This window comes from Manacus vitellinus, unplaced genomic scaffold (assembly GCF_001715985.3).
Source record: "Manacus vitellinus isolate BGI_N305 unplaced genomic scaffold, ASM171598v3 scaffold_4_pilon, whole genome shotgun sequence".
Taxonomy (NCBI): domain Eukaryota; kingdom Metazoa; phylum Chordata; class Aves; order Passeriformes; family Pipridae; genus Manacus; species Manacus vitellinus.
In genome coordinates, this window is record NW_021940604.1 from 31,850,334 (window position 1) to 31,866,918 (window position 16,585).

At 38.1% G+C, this 16,585-nt stretch overlaps 1 protein-coding gene across 1 annotated transcript in view; it reads left to right on the forward strand.

Annotated features, from left to right (window-relative positions):
- The window catches only part of RNGTT (RNA guanylyltransferase and 5'-phosphatase), a 174,664-nt gene extending 159,048 nt beyond the window's left edge, over positions 1–15,616 (forward strand). Inside the window, exons 14-15 of the mRNA XM_029962821.1 lie at positions 6,847–6,970; positions 12,790–15,616. Coding sequence (XP_029818681.1) covers positions 6,847–6,970; positions 12,790–12,953 — 288 coding nt within the window. The 3' untranslated portion in view covers positions 12,954–15,616. The remainder of the gene's footprint in view (positions 1–6,846; positions 6,971–12,789) is intronic.
- The last annotated feature ends 969 nt before the right edge of the window (positions 15,617–16,585 follow it).

The following is a 16,585-nucleotide window of genomic DNA, read 5'->3' on the forward strand; positions in this document are numbered from 1 at the left end:
CTTGCAATATCACTGATAAGAGGAAGGCTTTTTATTTCTGATGTTTCCATCAGTCAGTTGTCAGGAAAACCCCAGGACTCCAACCCATTTTATGTATCAGAAAACAGTATCCATATTTTAAATTACTACATGTAAGAATGAGAGATTCTTTGAGAAAATATTATACATTAAAAAGAAAGACTAAATCATGAACTGAGAGCGCTAGACACTGGAAGTCAAATATAAAAAAAAATCCACAATTTTAAAAAGCCTCATTCTCACGATTTTGAAACATGATTTTTCTTTTTGGCTTTTCCCCTGATTTTGCAGTGCTTAGTGTTAGCATTGTGGTTTAATTAGGCATGAACAAAAATGCTAAAATTTTTATATTTCTTAATGTTCCTTTTCAGGAATGACATCTCAAAATTGGAGCATTTCCATTTCCTATGTACACAAGAAGCAATGTAGTTACACTTAGAAGGCCTCATTAATGTTAAATAACCATATCAACTGCATTGTGTTTACCCAAACTGATAACCATTTGTTGGGTAATATATTACTTAAAAGGAAACACAATCAGTCTGTTTAGTTTAGCAACAAGTCTATGGTTTTGGTAAAATAATCTCTTGAATCATATTAAGAAATAGATGTTGAACTGCATTACAGAATCTGTTTGGGCTTGAACAAAAGTGCAAAGCAGATTAATTTATTAGCTTTGTCCAGTCTACAGTATTCATGTTTATGGTTCAGTGTACACTAATGATGTAAACAGGCATTTAATAACTATCTCTTATATTTTTATCTTCTTTGAGAAGTTTGACTGTGAAAAACATGTTAAGGGATACTCTATGTGAGTTAGGAAAAAAATTCTTTAAAAGCATCTGAACAAACTGTCCAATAATTAGGAAGAAGCACTGAATGAACAACTTGGGATCTGTGTTCCGTGCTGCCCTATGCCCTGTAAGTGTTCAGGGCTCTCATAACTGTATGATCTTGCTTTGAATTTGGCTTATCTTTTTATCTTCAGAAGCTGTTTATTTTGTTACTGCTGCTTCTTTATTTTTTCTGTCTCCATCCTATTCCTTCAGAAGTCTTGACCCCTCTTGTTTTGCCTCAAATTCCCATGTAACACTTCTTTTTGTTCCCTGGCTGTTGTGATTGCATCTTCTTGATCTTCAGATGTTGCCCTTACTTTTGAGGAGTCATAGTACCAGTGGGCAGCTTAATTCTCTCTGTTGTCTCAGGCATTCCACATCACTGGAGAAGGTTGGAAATAAAGTCTATAGTACTTTGCAGTTGTGGGCAGTCACAGCATTGAAGACTAACGCAGAAATCAGGATTTGAGATGTGCTGCTAGAGAGGATTTATTTTCTACTCTGTCATTTGTGGCTGAATGTATCCCAATACCCTCAGGACAAGGAGCTCACAAATGTCATGCTTTTGGATCGTTCTTAGAAAAGCGTGGTTTAATTTTTGCAGGGTGGCCTGCTAGGGGAAGTGTTAGACTTCAGTTCTCCTGCAATAGGAGACTGGGAAGCATCCAAAAGGCTTTTCCCTCATGACCACACAGCTGATCATTTTGGGATGTGCTACTTTCACTTGTTTGTTTGCTTTGGCTGTGAGAATGTATCTTAATGGAGAAAATATAGTTATGATATCAGAGAGAGGAAGAATTATTTTCTGGGCCTTATGTAGCAACTCTAAACTTTTCTCCCCTCCAGGCATCAGAAGTTGTTTTTAAAAACAGAAAACAAACAGTTTGTGTACTTGAGCATATAAAAAAGAAGTGCCTTCATTGCACATTCCAACTATAAAAAGAAAAGGCAGATTTTTCTTAGAAAATAGAAAGCCATTACATTTAGAATTTATCTTGCCTGTGTGTTATAGTGCCCTTTATTTTTTAATTCTGTATTTAGAAATAAAGATCTTTTTAATTTCACAAGATTTCAACTGCTGCCTTCGCTCGTTTGTTCTCTCTTGGAAGTTAACATTTTCTGTTTCTACTATTATGATCTTCTGGGATCTTAGAAATAGGCTTATGACTAGGGATGTGGAATAAGAATAGAAATAGGTGAATCGAAGAACATTTTTCTTTCTATAAATGTTTGGTAATAGAGGGGAAAGTGCAGCAAAAAGGCATTTAAAGAAAGAAAGCATTTGAAATAGAATGTCTTAAGATTTTGCTTACAAACATCACTTTCTTTACTAAGCTAAATTATTTACTAAGCTAAAATAATTTCAGTTGCTTTGAAAAAACCCTGCATATGGAAACATAGAGCTTCTTTCAGCCAAGTCTTTGTTTATTTAAAAGTTTATCTCCATTTTTCTTTCTGAAGAACTCGGATATGGGGAAGGTGGATGTATTTGTAAAGTTTAAACTTGCCCATTGTAGACATGCTTTCTGAAATACTAACTTAATTACCTTAAAATCTAAATTTTTATTGTCAATATCCCTTATGTAAAGTAGCAGCTCGCCCAGGAATTTCATTCTCCTTTGGGATTAAGGAGAGTGGAATGATGGACCAGGTCTAATGATCAGGTGCACTGTGGAGAAACACAGAAAAGTGTCAGCAGACTGGTAGCTGGTAGTCAGCAGAGATAATGCGGGCATGTTCAGAGGACTAGAGCTAACTACATTCAATAGAAATGATTTCTTCTCTTTTTCAGCAGGATATATTGTTGGGGTTTTTTTCACATTTTGCTCTAAATTACCATGAAATGTGACTGCATGTTGTTACTCATCTCAAAAAGACTCCATTATTCAGCCAGGCAAGATAATTTGAGAGGGGTTAGATATTTTACTTTTTTAATATATTTTGAATTTCTTTCAGAACATAGGGGATGGAAGGAGACTGGAAAATGGGAGATTTCCTAAGCCTTGAGTGTCATCATTTTTAGAAAAAGAAATAAGCTTACCCCACTGAAGTTTTTCCTAGTGAATGGCCCAGATGATGATAGCAGTGGGAAGCCTTTCTCAGCAGGGAGTGGAAGATAGCTGTCATCTTCGTGTACTCTGACATTCTTAGGCAATGTCTTGTATTGCATCCAGTCTGATTTGATAATGAACTATTGCTGAAATGGGGATGCAGCTCAAGCCCGTTTTTTTCCAATCACATCGTGCAATCTAGCAGTAATGTAGTGAATAAGCTTCCAAGAGGATGCTCATCTGTATTTTTGGAAATTATTTCTGTTGTGCAAATAGGCTGGCTCTTGATAATTACATCAAATACAGGCAGGAACAGTGAACGTTGCTATGCTGAGGAACAATTTCCTTCCTTTCGAAAAGAAAGTTGTGCACAGCTTGGTGTTTGTCCTTGCCCAGGATACAGTTGTTGCCCAGACCAATGATACTGTTCTAACACCACCTCTGACAACTGTGACCAAGACCTGATCCTCTGGGCTTGTAATTCTGACTGGCTGTCCAAAAATAGGCTAAGGAATAAATATTTAATAAAGGCAGGCTCCATGGAGTCCTTAGTGTGAGTTTCCATCTTGAAATGGCTGAATGCTGGTTCAAGGCATTTTATCAACAGTGTGGCAGAAGCATCGGCACTGTACCAGAACTGAGAATAAGCTTTTTGGCTGAGAACAACCATCATTCCTAATTCATTTTCTGTGAAGCATTAGCTGGAGAAGTACTTCTTGGGAAGAGAAGTGATGGTGCACTATTCAAATAGTGCTATGGACTGTAATACTTTAGGGGAGAAGAAGGAATGAACTCCATACTGCAAAAGCAGAATCAAGAAGACATTGCCCTAAACAGCTCAGAATGAATTCCCAAAGGGAAGGAATTTCAAGACAGTTAAATTTGATGGCTTTCCTGTCTCACTTTGAAGTTGAAATACCAGAGAGTAGCATGTGCATGACAGGTAGATGTAAGGTGTGAATTATGGATACAAGGATTGCTATGGGCTGGTTCAGTCCTGTGTATAAACAATACCTGTTTAGAAGTCTACTAGGATGCAATAGGGGAGGATGCAATAGGGGAAGAGTGGTATTAATGCTGCAAAGTATATTTTGCTCAGAATACTTGTAGTCTTAATCAAGTACCCAGTTCCTAAAAAGTTATTTAATAATACAATAAGTACCTTTACAAGACTAAGGTCACTTAACAAAGTACATGGAAAAGTAGGTGCTGTATTTCTTCCTTTGTAAAGTAATTACTACAACTTGCAATTGTTAAAGACTGTGATCACCAGTTTTCTAAAGGGAAAATTCATTTAAGTCAATGCTTTGGCAGGTGTTCATATTTTGTGGAAAGATCTATCTTCCAGCTTGCTAATGAATGACCAAGCAAGTCCCTTGATAGTTAATAATATTGCTTAATTGCCACAGTCAGATAAAGCTGCCATCTAATTTATTGTTATTCTGAGCATCTAAACACTAGAAGAATGATAAGCCATGAGAAAGCCTTATGAGGTGGGTGGTTAGTGGAAGTCATTGCCTGCAGTTTTATACATTTCTTTCTCTAGCAGATGATCTTTCTAACATTTCCCCCCTTTGGCTGAGAAATAGACATGTGGTCATGTCCCCCCCTGCTGCCCCCACTTCCAGTAAGCAGCTGTTTTCAAAATAATATTGTGGCAGTAAATCTGCATTATATGAGAAACTCTGGTTTAAACATGCTTCAAAATGGCTTTTTGTAGTCTCTTTGCTGGCTCGTGCTTTCTTCTTCCCAAGACGCCCCATGGTAGTGTTATCTCAGAAATGTCCTGAGAAGATATCAAGAAGTCTTCCCATTGGACTCTTTTAACCCCTTCCTGTCGGCTGTTAACCCCTTCCTGCGACCTGTAATTGGTTACCCTGTGAATCCTCCTAACCCTATAAATGTAATCCCCCCCAACAATAAACTCACTCTTGCTTCCTCTCCACGTCCTGTTTGCTGTCTCTGTGCCTGCCATGGGACCGCGTGGGTGGGGAGAGGGGAGAGCACCTCTCCCCTCCAGGCTCAGGACCTGAAGAAACCCCTGGTGCTGGAGTTCCCCCTCCCTATCCACCTCAGCCGTCCGAAATGGTTCCTCAGATGGAAATGGAACTAGAACTGGTGCGCCCCACACCATGTGGGGAAAGAGATCCAGATAATATGTCTTCCCAAGGCACTGCACAGCCAAGATTTTCTTCCTGGGTCTGTGTTTCCATAGTGTGCTAGAAAAGGATGTTGTGTTTTCCTGCATACACCTAATGGAACATAAATGAATCCACAAATGTGTGTCAGTCAAACCTCTGGACTGTATATAGCTTTTCAGCACGGATGGAAGAAGTGCAGTGCTGTGCAGAGTATGCTGCAAAGGGAAAGATTGCCCATCTTGGCAATCGGCTGATTTCATCCAAGTGATCATCAACAAAAGACACAAACTTCATTTAAGGAGTAAATGACTTGAGAAAAAAAAGCTCTTTGCAGGTGACAGAATGGATGAAGGAATAGTGTGTGACACAAAAACCTGAATCCAACTCTGTCAATCCTGCAGTGGGACAGAACTTGGTTGTAAGCCAGTTTAACAAAATTTTCTTATAGTGCCATGTTCACTTGACAAGTAAAATCCCAGTGCTTCCTGTCCAGGAGTGAACACAAGTATTCAGGGTAAATACCAAGACGAATGTTAGGTTTTTCCTTATCAAATTAAGGATAAATCTTGTATATATGTATAGTACATACATAGTACTATGCCATATAGGAGGACTTTGTCCATGCTCAGGACTATTTCATTAATTACTTGGTTTTGTCTGGGAATTAATGGAAAAGAGATTCATGGGGTTTTCCACTGTATGTGCTATTAAGCTGTCTGGAGACAGTTATGGCCTTTTTCAAATCTGCATCCCTCTGACAGTAGTAAATTCCCGTGTCACCGCTCAGGAGCAAGTAGACAACAGAGGTGAAAAATTATGCTAATGAATTGCAATAACCTGTCCCTTTTTATGAGAGTGCTTATGCATAAGATCCTGAATCCAAAGTGTTGTATGTATTACCTTGTACAGCTTTTCATTGGTAAACTGTAGCAAGTAAACACAGCTAGCAGTTAAATACAGCTTTGTACTGCTGAAGAGGCCCTTTGGAACAAAGTGAAGTATATGGGTAAAATTGTTAAAGCGTTAGATAGGGTTCTCAGGTTACCATGGTTACTTGAAAAATTTGCATTGTATCATAGATTATGATGCATAGGGGATGAAGTAGCCAAAACAACTAGGAAGTCCAATGCATATAAACTACATTTCCAAACCACACAGCATTGACAAATAGAAAGACAGATAGCTCGGAATATTGGCTGCTGACAAATATATGAATCAATGAAGAGAGGCCTGAAGGGGATTTAGAATATATGTCATTTGAAATCCTGCATTATTTTGGAGTTACAATCTTAATTTTTAAAGACAAATGAAAGAAAAAAAGGAAAGAAAAGAAAAAACCTCAGTAATGATTTTCCCTAAGCTCTTTCTGGTGTTGAAATCTGACATTTGGCTGTGAGACCTTCAACAAAGAAGGTTGATGAAACATGGATAATACATTTCGTGCACTTAGGCTGGCAGTATCACTTATACTGGAAGCAGTTTATTCCCATGGAAACCTATTTGCATTTGGGCCAGAAGTGACTTTTTCCCCCTCTATTAGCACTGCTGATGTTTTAGCATAATATAATTGCTTTATATTGACAGCAGATTCAAAAAGTATTTTTAAAATGTTGAGTAGCTGAGCATATGTATAATGGAGATGTAGTCTATGCAGTTTTTCTGTGCAGTTTTTCTGTGCAGGATGGAGGCATGTTGCTGAAAAATGCAAGGCAGCTTTTGATCTTCTATTATTTATCCCTAGAAGAAAGAAAAAAAAATAGTTAAGATCTGTTTATCCCAAACAAATTTTTTTTTATACAGGTGACAAAAGAACTGAAACAGTATGACAATAAAATTATAGAGTGCAAGTTTGAGAACAACAGCTGGGTCTTCATGCGACAGAGGATAGACAAAAGCTTTCCAAATGCCTACAGCACTGCCATGGGTGAGTAGAATAATTTGCTTTAAAATTTTCTCAGGCTGAAATTTTAAAGTTTTAACCCCATTCTGGTTTAAGGAGGAAAAGCACTCTGTGTTCTCATTTCTAGTTTGAGTCCTGGCTTCCCAAAGTTATTATAGTAATGCCTCATTTTACAAATGCTATGTCAGCATTAGCTTTTATATATAGCACAAATCCTTTGGCTGCAGGGTTATTTGGGGAAGTCAATTAAACCAATACTCTGATTCAGTATTTAATGGATAACACAGAAGCAAGTGCCTAAGTCTTAGTGCCGACCCTTAGTAGAACTGCAAACACTTGAATAAAGACAACTTTAAGTGGCAGGCCATGCCTTTTAAGTCAGAGCCAAGAAAGTTTGTATTTACAATAGCATTACAACAACAGTTAACTAGCTAAGTAGTTAAGTTAGCTAGTTGCTGGGATGTAGTGGAAACTGGCACACTAGGAGTGGCATTTGTTGAACAAAAAATCCACTAGAATTCCACCTCTATTTAAAATGCTAAAACCATTATTTGGAGGATGGGCTAGAAAATTAGTAGGAGAAAAATGTCATCTTAGGTTTCAACAATAGTTGTAAAACNCAAGTGTTATCCCATGCAGGAATGACCTGAGAAGATATCCTGAGGTGTTCTCATTGGCCCCTTTTAACCCCTTCCTCTTGGTTGTTAACCCCTTCCTGTGACCTGTAATTGGTTACCCTGTGAATCCTCCTAACCCTATAAATGTAACCCCCCCAACAATAAACTCACTCTTGCCTCCTCTCCATGTCCTGTGTGCTGTCTCTGTGCCTGCTCCTAACCCTATAAATGTAACCCCCCCAACAATAAACTCACTCTTGCCTCCTCTCCATGTCCTGTGTGCTGTCTCTGTGCCTGCCATGGGACCGCGTGGGTGGGGAGAGGGGAGAGCACCTCTCCCCTCCAGGCTCAGGACCTGAAGAAACCCCTGGTGCTGGAGTTCCCCCTCCCTATCCACCTCAGCCGTCGGAAATGGTTCCTCAGATGGAAATGGAACTAGAACTGGTGCGCCCCACACCATGTGGGGAAAGAGATCCAGATAATATGTCTTCCCAAGGCACTGCACAGCCAAGAGTTTCTTCCTGGGTCTGTGTTTCCATAGTGTGCTAGAAAAGGATGTTGTGTTTTCCTGCATACACCTAATGGAACATAAATGAATCCACAAATGTGTGTCAGTCAAACCTCTGGACTGTATATAGCTTTTCAGCACGGATGGAAGAAGTGCAGTGCTGTGCAGAGTATGCTGCAAAGGGAAAGATTGCCCATCTTGGCAATCGGCTGATTTCATCCAAGTGATCATCAACAAAAGACACAAACTTCATTTAAGGAGTAAATGACTTGAGAAAAAAAAGCTCTTTGCAGGTGACAGAATGGATGAAGGAATAGTGTGTGACACAAAAACCTGAATCCAACTCTGTCAATCCTGCAGTGGGACAGAACTTGGTTGTAAGCCAGTTTAACAAAATTTTCTTATAGTGCCATGTTCACTTGACAAGTAAAATCCCAGTGCTTCCTGTCCAGGAGTGAACACAAGTATTCAGGGTAAATACCAAGAAGAATGTTAGGTTTTTCCTTATCAAATTAAGGATAAATCTTGTATATATGTATAGTACATACATAGTACTATGCCATATAGGAGGACTTTGTCCATGCTCAGGACTATTTCATTAATTACTTGGTTTTGTCTGGGAATTAATGGAAAAGAGATTCATGGGGTTTTCCACTGTATGTGCTATTAAGCTGTCTGGAGACAGTTATGGCCTTTTTCAAATCTGCATCCCTCTGACAGTAGTAAATTCCCGTGTCACCGCTCAGGAGCAAGTAGACAACAGAGGTGAAAAATTATGCTAATGAATTGCAATAACCTGTCCCTTTTTATGAGAGTGCTTATGCATAAGATCCTGAATCCAAAGTGTTGTATGTATTACCTTGTACAGCTTTTCATTGGTAAACTGTAGCAACTAAACACAGCTAGCAGTTAAATACAGCTTTGTACTGCTGAAGAGGCCCTTTGGAACAAAGTGAAGTATATGGGTAAAATTGTTAAAGCGTTAGATAGGGTTCTCAGGTTACCATGGTTACTTGAAAAATTTGCATTGTATCATAGATTATGATGCATAGGGGATGAAGTAGCCAAAACAACTAGGAAGTCCAATGCATATAAACTACATTTCCAAACCACACAGCATTGACAAATAGAAAGACAGATAGCTCGGAATATTGGCTGCTGACAAATCTATGAATCAATGAAGAGAGGCCTGAAGGGGATTTAGAATATATGTCATTTGAAATCCTGCATTATTTTGGAGTTACAATCTTAATTTTTAAAGACAAATGAAAGAAAAAAAGGAAAGAAAAGAAAAAACCTCAGTAATGATTTTCCCTAAGCTCTTTCTGGTGTTGAAATCTGACATTTGGCTGTGAGACCTTCAACAAAGAAGGTTGATGAAACATGGATAATACATTTCGTGCACTTAGGCTGGCAGTATCACTTATACTGGAAGCAGTTTATTCCCATGGAAACCTATTTGCATTTGGGCCAGAAGTGACTTTTTCCCCCTCTATTAGCACTGCTGATGTTTTAGCATAATATAATTGCTTTATATTGACAGCAGATTCAAAAAGTATTTTTAAAATGTTGAGTAGCTGAGCATATGTATAATGGAGATGTAGTCTATGCAGTTTTTCTGTGCAGTTTTTCTGTGCAGGATGGAGGCATGTTGCTGAAAAATGCAAGGCAGCTTTTGATCTTCTATTATTTATCCCTAGAAGAAAGAAAAAAAAATAGTTAAGATCTGTTTATCCCAAACAATTTTTTTTTTATACAGGTGACAAAAGAACTGAAACAGTATGACAATAAAATTATAGAGTGCAAGTTTGAGAACAACAGCTGGGTCTTCATGCGACAGAGGATAGACAAAAGCTTTCCAAATGCCTACAGCACTGCCATGGGTGAGTAGAATAATTTGCTTTAAAATTTTCTCAGGCTGAAATTTTAAAGTTTTAACCCCATTCTGGTTTAAGGAGGAAAAGCACTCTGTGTTCTCATTTCTAGTTTGAGTCCTGGCTTCCCAAAGTTATTATAGTAATGCCTCATTTTACAAATGCTATGTCAGCATTAGCTTTTATATATAGCACAAATCCTTTGGCTGCAGGGTTATTTGGGGAAGTCAATTAAACCAATACTCTGATTCAGTATTTAATGGATAACACAGAAGCAAGTGCCTAAGTCTTAGTGCCGACCCTTAGTAGAACTGCAAACACTTGAATAAAGACAACTTTAAATGGCAGGCCATGCCTTTTAAGTCAGAGCCAAGAAAGTTTATATTTACAATAGCATTACAACAACAGTTAACTAACTAACTAGTTAAGTTAGCTAGTTGCTGGGATGTAGTGGAAACTGGCACACTAGGAGTGGCATTTGTTGAACAAAAAATCCACTAGAATTCCACCTCTATTTAAAATGCTAAAACCATTATTTGGAGGATGGGCTAGAAAATTAGTAGGAGAAAAATGTCATCTTAGGTTTCAACAATAGTTGTAAAACGATAAAGAAGGAAAACAAATGAAAAGTGGGGTTATATCCCTGCAGAATTGTGAGACTTTTATGTTCATCTACCAAAAAATATTTTCCCAAATACTGCAAATTAAATGATATTTACTTTCAGGTGAAGTGTAAGAGTTTGAGAAGTGTGTGCAAGGCTGAATAACAATAGCCACGCCGATGCTTAAATTTGTTTAGTTTCAAAATGAAATTTAATCACTTTTAAGACCATGCTAATTACTAGGGCATGCACAGATGATGTAGGATTTTCTCTGAACCCTTCTACTTGTATTTCTGCCTGAGCAGTGAGTAGATTTTCTTGAATAAACACAATGTGGTCATTTTACCAGGAGATAAGAAATCTGTTGGCACCTTAGTGGACCTGCACAATGCAGCTGAAATGCTTGCTGAGTAGTCTTGTAGTAAAGGAGGAATGTGCCACAAAAAAGTACAACATCTCTTTGTGACCATGACCTAAATTTCTCTTCTCTGTTTCACCTTAGTGTTTTAATAGTTTGTTTTCCTTGGAGTGTTCTCTTCTTTGATGAGTAGCATATTCTTCTTTCCTTCATTCTTAAGAGCATATGTATCTGCCCCTTTTCTCTCTCATTTTCTCCATTTGCAGATCAGTTATGTTATTCCTGACTCTTTTCTACCAAAATATAATGAACTTCCTAAAAATTAAAATTAAAAGAAAATGAAATGCTACAGGAAGAACTTTTTTGTGAGAAATATTTCAGTTTTTCCATAGGAATTTTCAAAACAGAAAGTTCTCTTTTGGCTTTAAATTTTCACTTTTGACCATTTATCAAAATTTCCAGAAGTTGTACTTTCTTATTTGAGACTTCCATTGTCCCCTTCTCTAGATCCTATCTCACCCATTTGCTATTTCTTGATGAAAAATACTATTTATTTTTCCCTATGGTTGAAATAGCAACAAAATAAGGATCTGTCTGTGTCTTGCTTTTGGACTTCGATACTTTCAAATTAAAAAGAGAAGGACTTTTTGAGTGACTTTTTGATTAAACTAGGGCAGCTCTTAAAAGTTGATATAGATCTATACCAGCTGCCTTGTGGCACAAATTCTGTTCCTAAACTACTGGTAATCATAATGTTTTCCAAATGCTAAAGTCAAATACAATGCAACTCCTAAAGCACCTTTTCACCAAAAATAATGAGATAATTATAAATAATGTTAGGAAAGTGTTTTATTAATCATAAAGTAATCCTTTGAATGATTCTGGAATTGTGCAGGAAAGAGAGGAATGCTTTTGAGTCATTGTTATTTGTAACAATGCTATACTGTAAGTACATTTTAAGGAGTCTTAATGTTGTTTGGTACTCTAGGATGTCAGTAGATTGTTTTGCATGGAAATTGCATCTGTCCTTACATGCTATCAATTATCCTCTAATCATTTTGTGCTTTCTTCCAAAATAGTTTTAGGAATTTTTTTCTCCTTATTTTTCTCCTCTCCTTATCTCGGTAGGATTAATTAGGGGAATATAAAGTTACATAGGAAAAGTATTAAAAATTTGTTTTAAGTGAAGCAAGCCTTTTTATTTGTTCCATGAAGTCCAATGGGCCATTACTTAGAAACTGTGACCTGGGCAGTCACATTCAGTACTCCAGGGGTGCTTGTACGTGTGTACCTTGGCCACTGCACAACACCGTGGCCGCTTCTCCATCATGTGGTCTGGTGTGCTAGACATGCTGCTTGCTTGGTGTCAAGTTTTTCTGTCCCATGAAGGTATATAGGTTAAAAAAAAAGGACTGTGCATTGCAGGTTTGTGGTATTTGTAGGATTTACTGGTGACAAAAAATAAGTTACCATAATTCAGAGGTCTTTGATAGTAGGCCTGTCTTGTTTCTAGCTACTTGTATTTGATGCATATTTTAAAACCATGTCTCACAAGGCCTTTGCTGCTGTTGCTTGCCTCAGTAGGAGGTCAGTTCTTGGTGGTTTTATAGTTGCTCCATGAAGTCTTACACACACAACAGGCCTTTTGCTAGTTTTAGAAAGAGAGATTCCCATGAGCATAAGACCCATGACACTGCTTTGCTCTCTGGGGGACAAAGCAGAGATTCGTGACTCCTGACACAACCATCTTGTGAAAGTGTGTGTTTAAGGCTGAATACTCGAGCCAGAATATGTTATTTATTTTGCAAAGAAGGGATAAAATTACTGAAGTGCCAACTACAACAAATTGGTTTAGTAACTTGAGAATGTGCTCTTTGTTCCCAGCTGTATGCAACAGCATCCAGAATCCAGTCACGAAGGAGATGCTGTTTGAGTTCATTGACAGATGTGCAGCAGCTTCTCAAGGACAGACACGAAAACACCACCTTGATCCTGACACTGAACTTATGCCACCCCCACCACCCAAAAGGCCACGTACTATAACATAAGGCCATGGTCTCAGTGGATAGTGTGTTTACAGTTCTGCAGAAGGTGATATGCAAGTGTGAAGGCTGGAAAAAATGAAATCTGAATTGCTGTAAATAATTGTGTGTGTTTTTTGAGTTTGGTTTTTGTTTTGTTTTGTTTTTCCAAATTCCACATACAAATGGACATTGTTTTGTAACTGCTAAATTCAACTGTACTTTGTGGTATTTGAAGAATAAATTTCCAAAGGTTTAGACAAGAACCAAGTACAATGAAGTCAGTGGAAAGCTGCCTTGTTTATATATGGATCTCTTTTCACCTTTAATTTATAATGTCAGCAATCTGGAACTGAGGAAACATTGGGATGCTGTACTTTTTAGAAGCTGTATTTAAAAAAAGCAGAAGTGTTTTTTTACTATTGTTGTTCAACTGGTTGTGATTTGTCACCCATAGTATAACTGATCATAGTTTCCCTGCATTTCTGAGACTTGTGTTTAACAGCAAACAGCAATGTTGTTTGTGCTCTCTGTTGATTGAAAACTAAGCCGCCTTAGATCACTCTAATTTCAAAATTAGCTGGGTTTTCGTTGTTGAAATATTAAGAGGTGAATCCTTCTTGTAAATAGCATCCCTTTGAAAGGGAATGTGGTGGGTGTTTGCTTTTTCCCCATGTTTGAACCTAACGCCAAATGTATAGTGGGCCGATTTTAGCTTTGCCTTTTTAAGTTTATCTGTAGATGAGAAATATACCAAATCCTTAGTATTAAGGTCTCTGTTAAAGAGACTTTTTAGTACAGGGCTTAGTTCTCCACAGTGATACTATTGTAAATACTCCTAAAAAGTACACATCACTGTGATATGCAAGAATAATAAGCAGTGCTAATAATGATGTCTTGCATCCAGGCACAAAATGGCAGAAGAAATGCCAGGCAACTCCTTTGTAAAAGAGAAGGTAGTTTCAGTGGAAGAGAGCCACACTAAACCAGAGAGTCTCCTGGTTTAGGTAATTGCAGGACAAAAATAAATCATTTGGGGGTGGTGGATGAGTGTCCCAGGGAACAGGACACTAATTTTCAAACGTGTGGTTGGCTGTCCTGTGGTACTGTGCTCATCCTCTGGCTGACTTTCTTTCTTATCAAATGAAGAAGCGCATGAATGCCTTGATGGCTTTTGTTGCAGCGCAGTGGCAGATGTTCATAATATGAATTTTGAGAAGCTACCGTCTGGTTGTCTACAGGAGGAGTTGTTCTTTTCTGGGATTAATTGGAAACCAAATGCAGATTTTAAAGTTTACTGTACATTTATCAAGCAGGGATTGAATTGGCTCTTTGTATCATTTTCTTAGTGTGTGAGTCACCCATCCATCCATTCAGCAGTCTAATTAGTGAAGGTCATTGATTTGTTATAACTAAAATGCATTTCTGCTCAAATAAGCTTTCATGTTTGTAAGCAAAGTTTACTCCTGCATTTTTTTTTCTGTATGGAAACTTTACGACTATGCTTTGTGATGACTTCCCTAGTTGTTTCAACCTGTTGTATAAATGCACACGGCATCATTTCGATGGCGTTCCTGGCTTCTCTTTCTGGGATATTCCATATGTGTTTTAGAGAACTGAAGGAGTTATATAAGTTACTTTTTATACTACGATAAAACTTGAGGGGAAAATAATGTGTTCATCGAAGTTCTTTTTTTCAACTGTACATAGTTTCTGCACATTATCTATAGAAAAATATTAAATCACCTATGCAAGGTTGCAAAATGATCTCTTAAAAAAAGAGCCTTATTAATTTGATGTGAAAACCTATGCATCCTCTGTGCATCTTGCATTGAAACACACAGTCAATTATTTCTTTACTCAGTATAAATAATTTCCTGCAAATTATACTTGTCATTCAGATTGTCATAACATACACTTTGTCACTGATCTTCATGGCTTATGGCAATTGCAATGTGTATGATGATTCTAGCCTTCTCTGTGAGGTTAGGACATTTCATTTTTGTAGGGATGTGCCTGGGTTATTTCTGTCTTTCCCCTTCCCAGCCCTTGCATCTTGTATTTCAACAAGACCTGGCTTCTGGTTTATCTTTTTTTTCCAGAGCTGCAGCACTGCAAGCTGTCTTCCATGTGCATTCCACCAAGTCCATGAATGTGTTGTGGCCCTTGTATTTTGAAAGTGTCTTTTTTTATACTCTCAGCTTGAAATGGATATTTTGGAAGAGTAATGACTCTGAGAAGGTTTAGAGCTCCATATGCACGTTTGATTGTCAAACTTTTCTTGCACTGTGACCTGTAGCTTTTTAGGGAGGTCAATTGCCTTTGCTTTTCTGGAAGAAGAAGCTCCTGAGGAAGGGTTGAATGAAGAACCTGGTGAAAACAAATAGACTTTCACTTGGACCAGGTGGGTTTAATGCTGTGAGAAACACAAAGGTCCTTTCTCTGTTACTAGATATTCAAGAGATTGAAGCTAAAAAGGCAAAGAAGAATCCGTGCCAGGAAAATAATGATGACAAAAAAAAACCCCTGACTTGTCTATTCTTTGGTGTACAGCATGAATTCATCCACTGTTTTGTCATTTGCTAAATATATAATTAAAATTTGGATTCAGTGGAGTTTCCAAAAAATATAAGTACATTCCTCTACAAACCATGTATTAAGTATTTTAATAAAGTCAATGGTTTAAAATACTTTTCCTAAAGATGTGTTTGCTTTTGATGCCTGCGCTTTCCTGGTACCAGTGCAAGCCCCAGGATACCACAGTGTTATTGCTATTGCTGTTCTGTCCTCCAAGAAAATGAACCACACTTTTCAGAGGTCAGTGGCTTTTCTCTCAGGTAGGAGCCCCCCTCTGGTGGTGGCCATGATCCATTATGCCATTTTTAAGTACAATTTGCTCTTCCTGCAACTAGAACCAGAAAGAAACCAAATGGTGCCTGAAGTAACTATTTTATCACAGGCTAATGTTATGTAGCTTATCCATTCAGTGTTAAATGCAGCTGCATGAAAAAGTTGTGCAAGAGGTCTGCACAAGTCTTTCCCGATGATTTATCATTCAACATGACCCTAGAACTGGTAACCCACCTGCCTGGACCAACTCCTGGATTCGAGTTGTAATAAGGCAGTTTCCTTTTACAGGTTGTAACTGTCTAGCTGGTATTTTTCAGGAACTAAAAAACCCATCTTGATTTTTGAAATTTCCATGTAAGATCCCACCTCCGCTCCTGGTATGTTCTTGTTACGTGTGCAATTCCTGTGGTGCTTGTCTCAACCGTCTCTGACTTTGCAGTGTTTGAGTGCAAACGCAAACCAGATCTGGCATTTGAGCGTGCCAGGAGAGGGATGGTAACTTCTCTAACCCCTCCTCAGTGCTCCTCTCCGTATGCTTTAAGGAGGGAGGTTGATGCGCCCGGGCCAGTGCGTCACATTGTGTAGTTTGTGTTGGCTTGCATGTTCTCTGGAGCAGTCCTTCAGAATTCCCACTTTTCAGCATGGCAGTTCCCTGGTTCTGTGCCTAAGAGGTGTGACTTTATATTCTCATGATATGTAGGGCTTAATTGTCTCTTACGACCTCAGAGTATTCACAAAGGTGATGGCACAGCAAGCTGCTTTCCTAGGATTCATCTATAGAATGAGAGCCAAAGTCAGGTTTGTTTCTC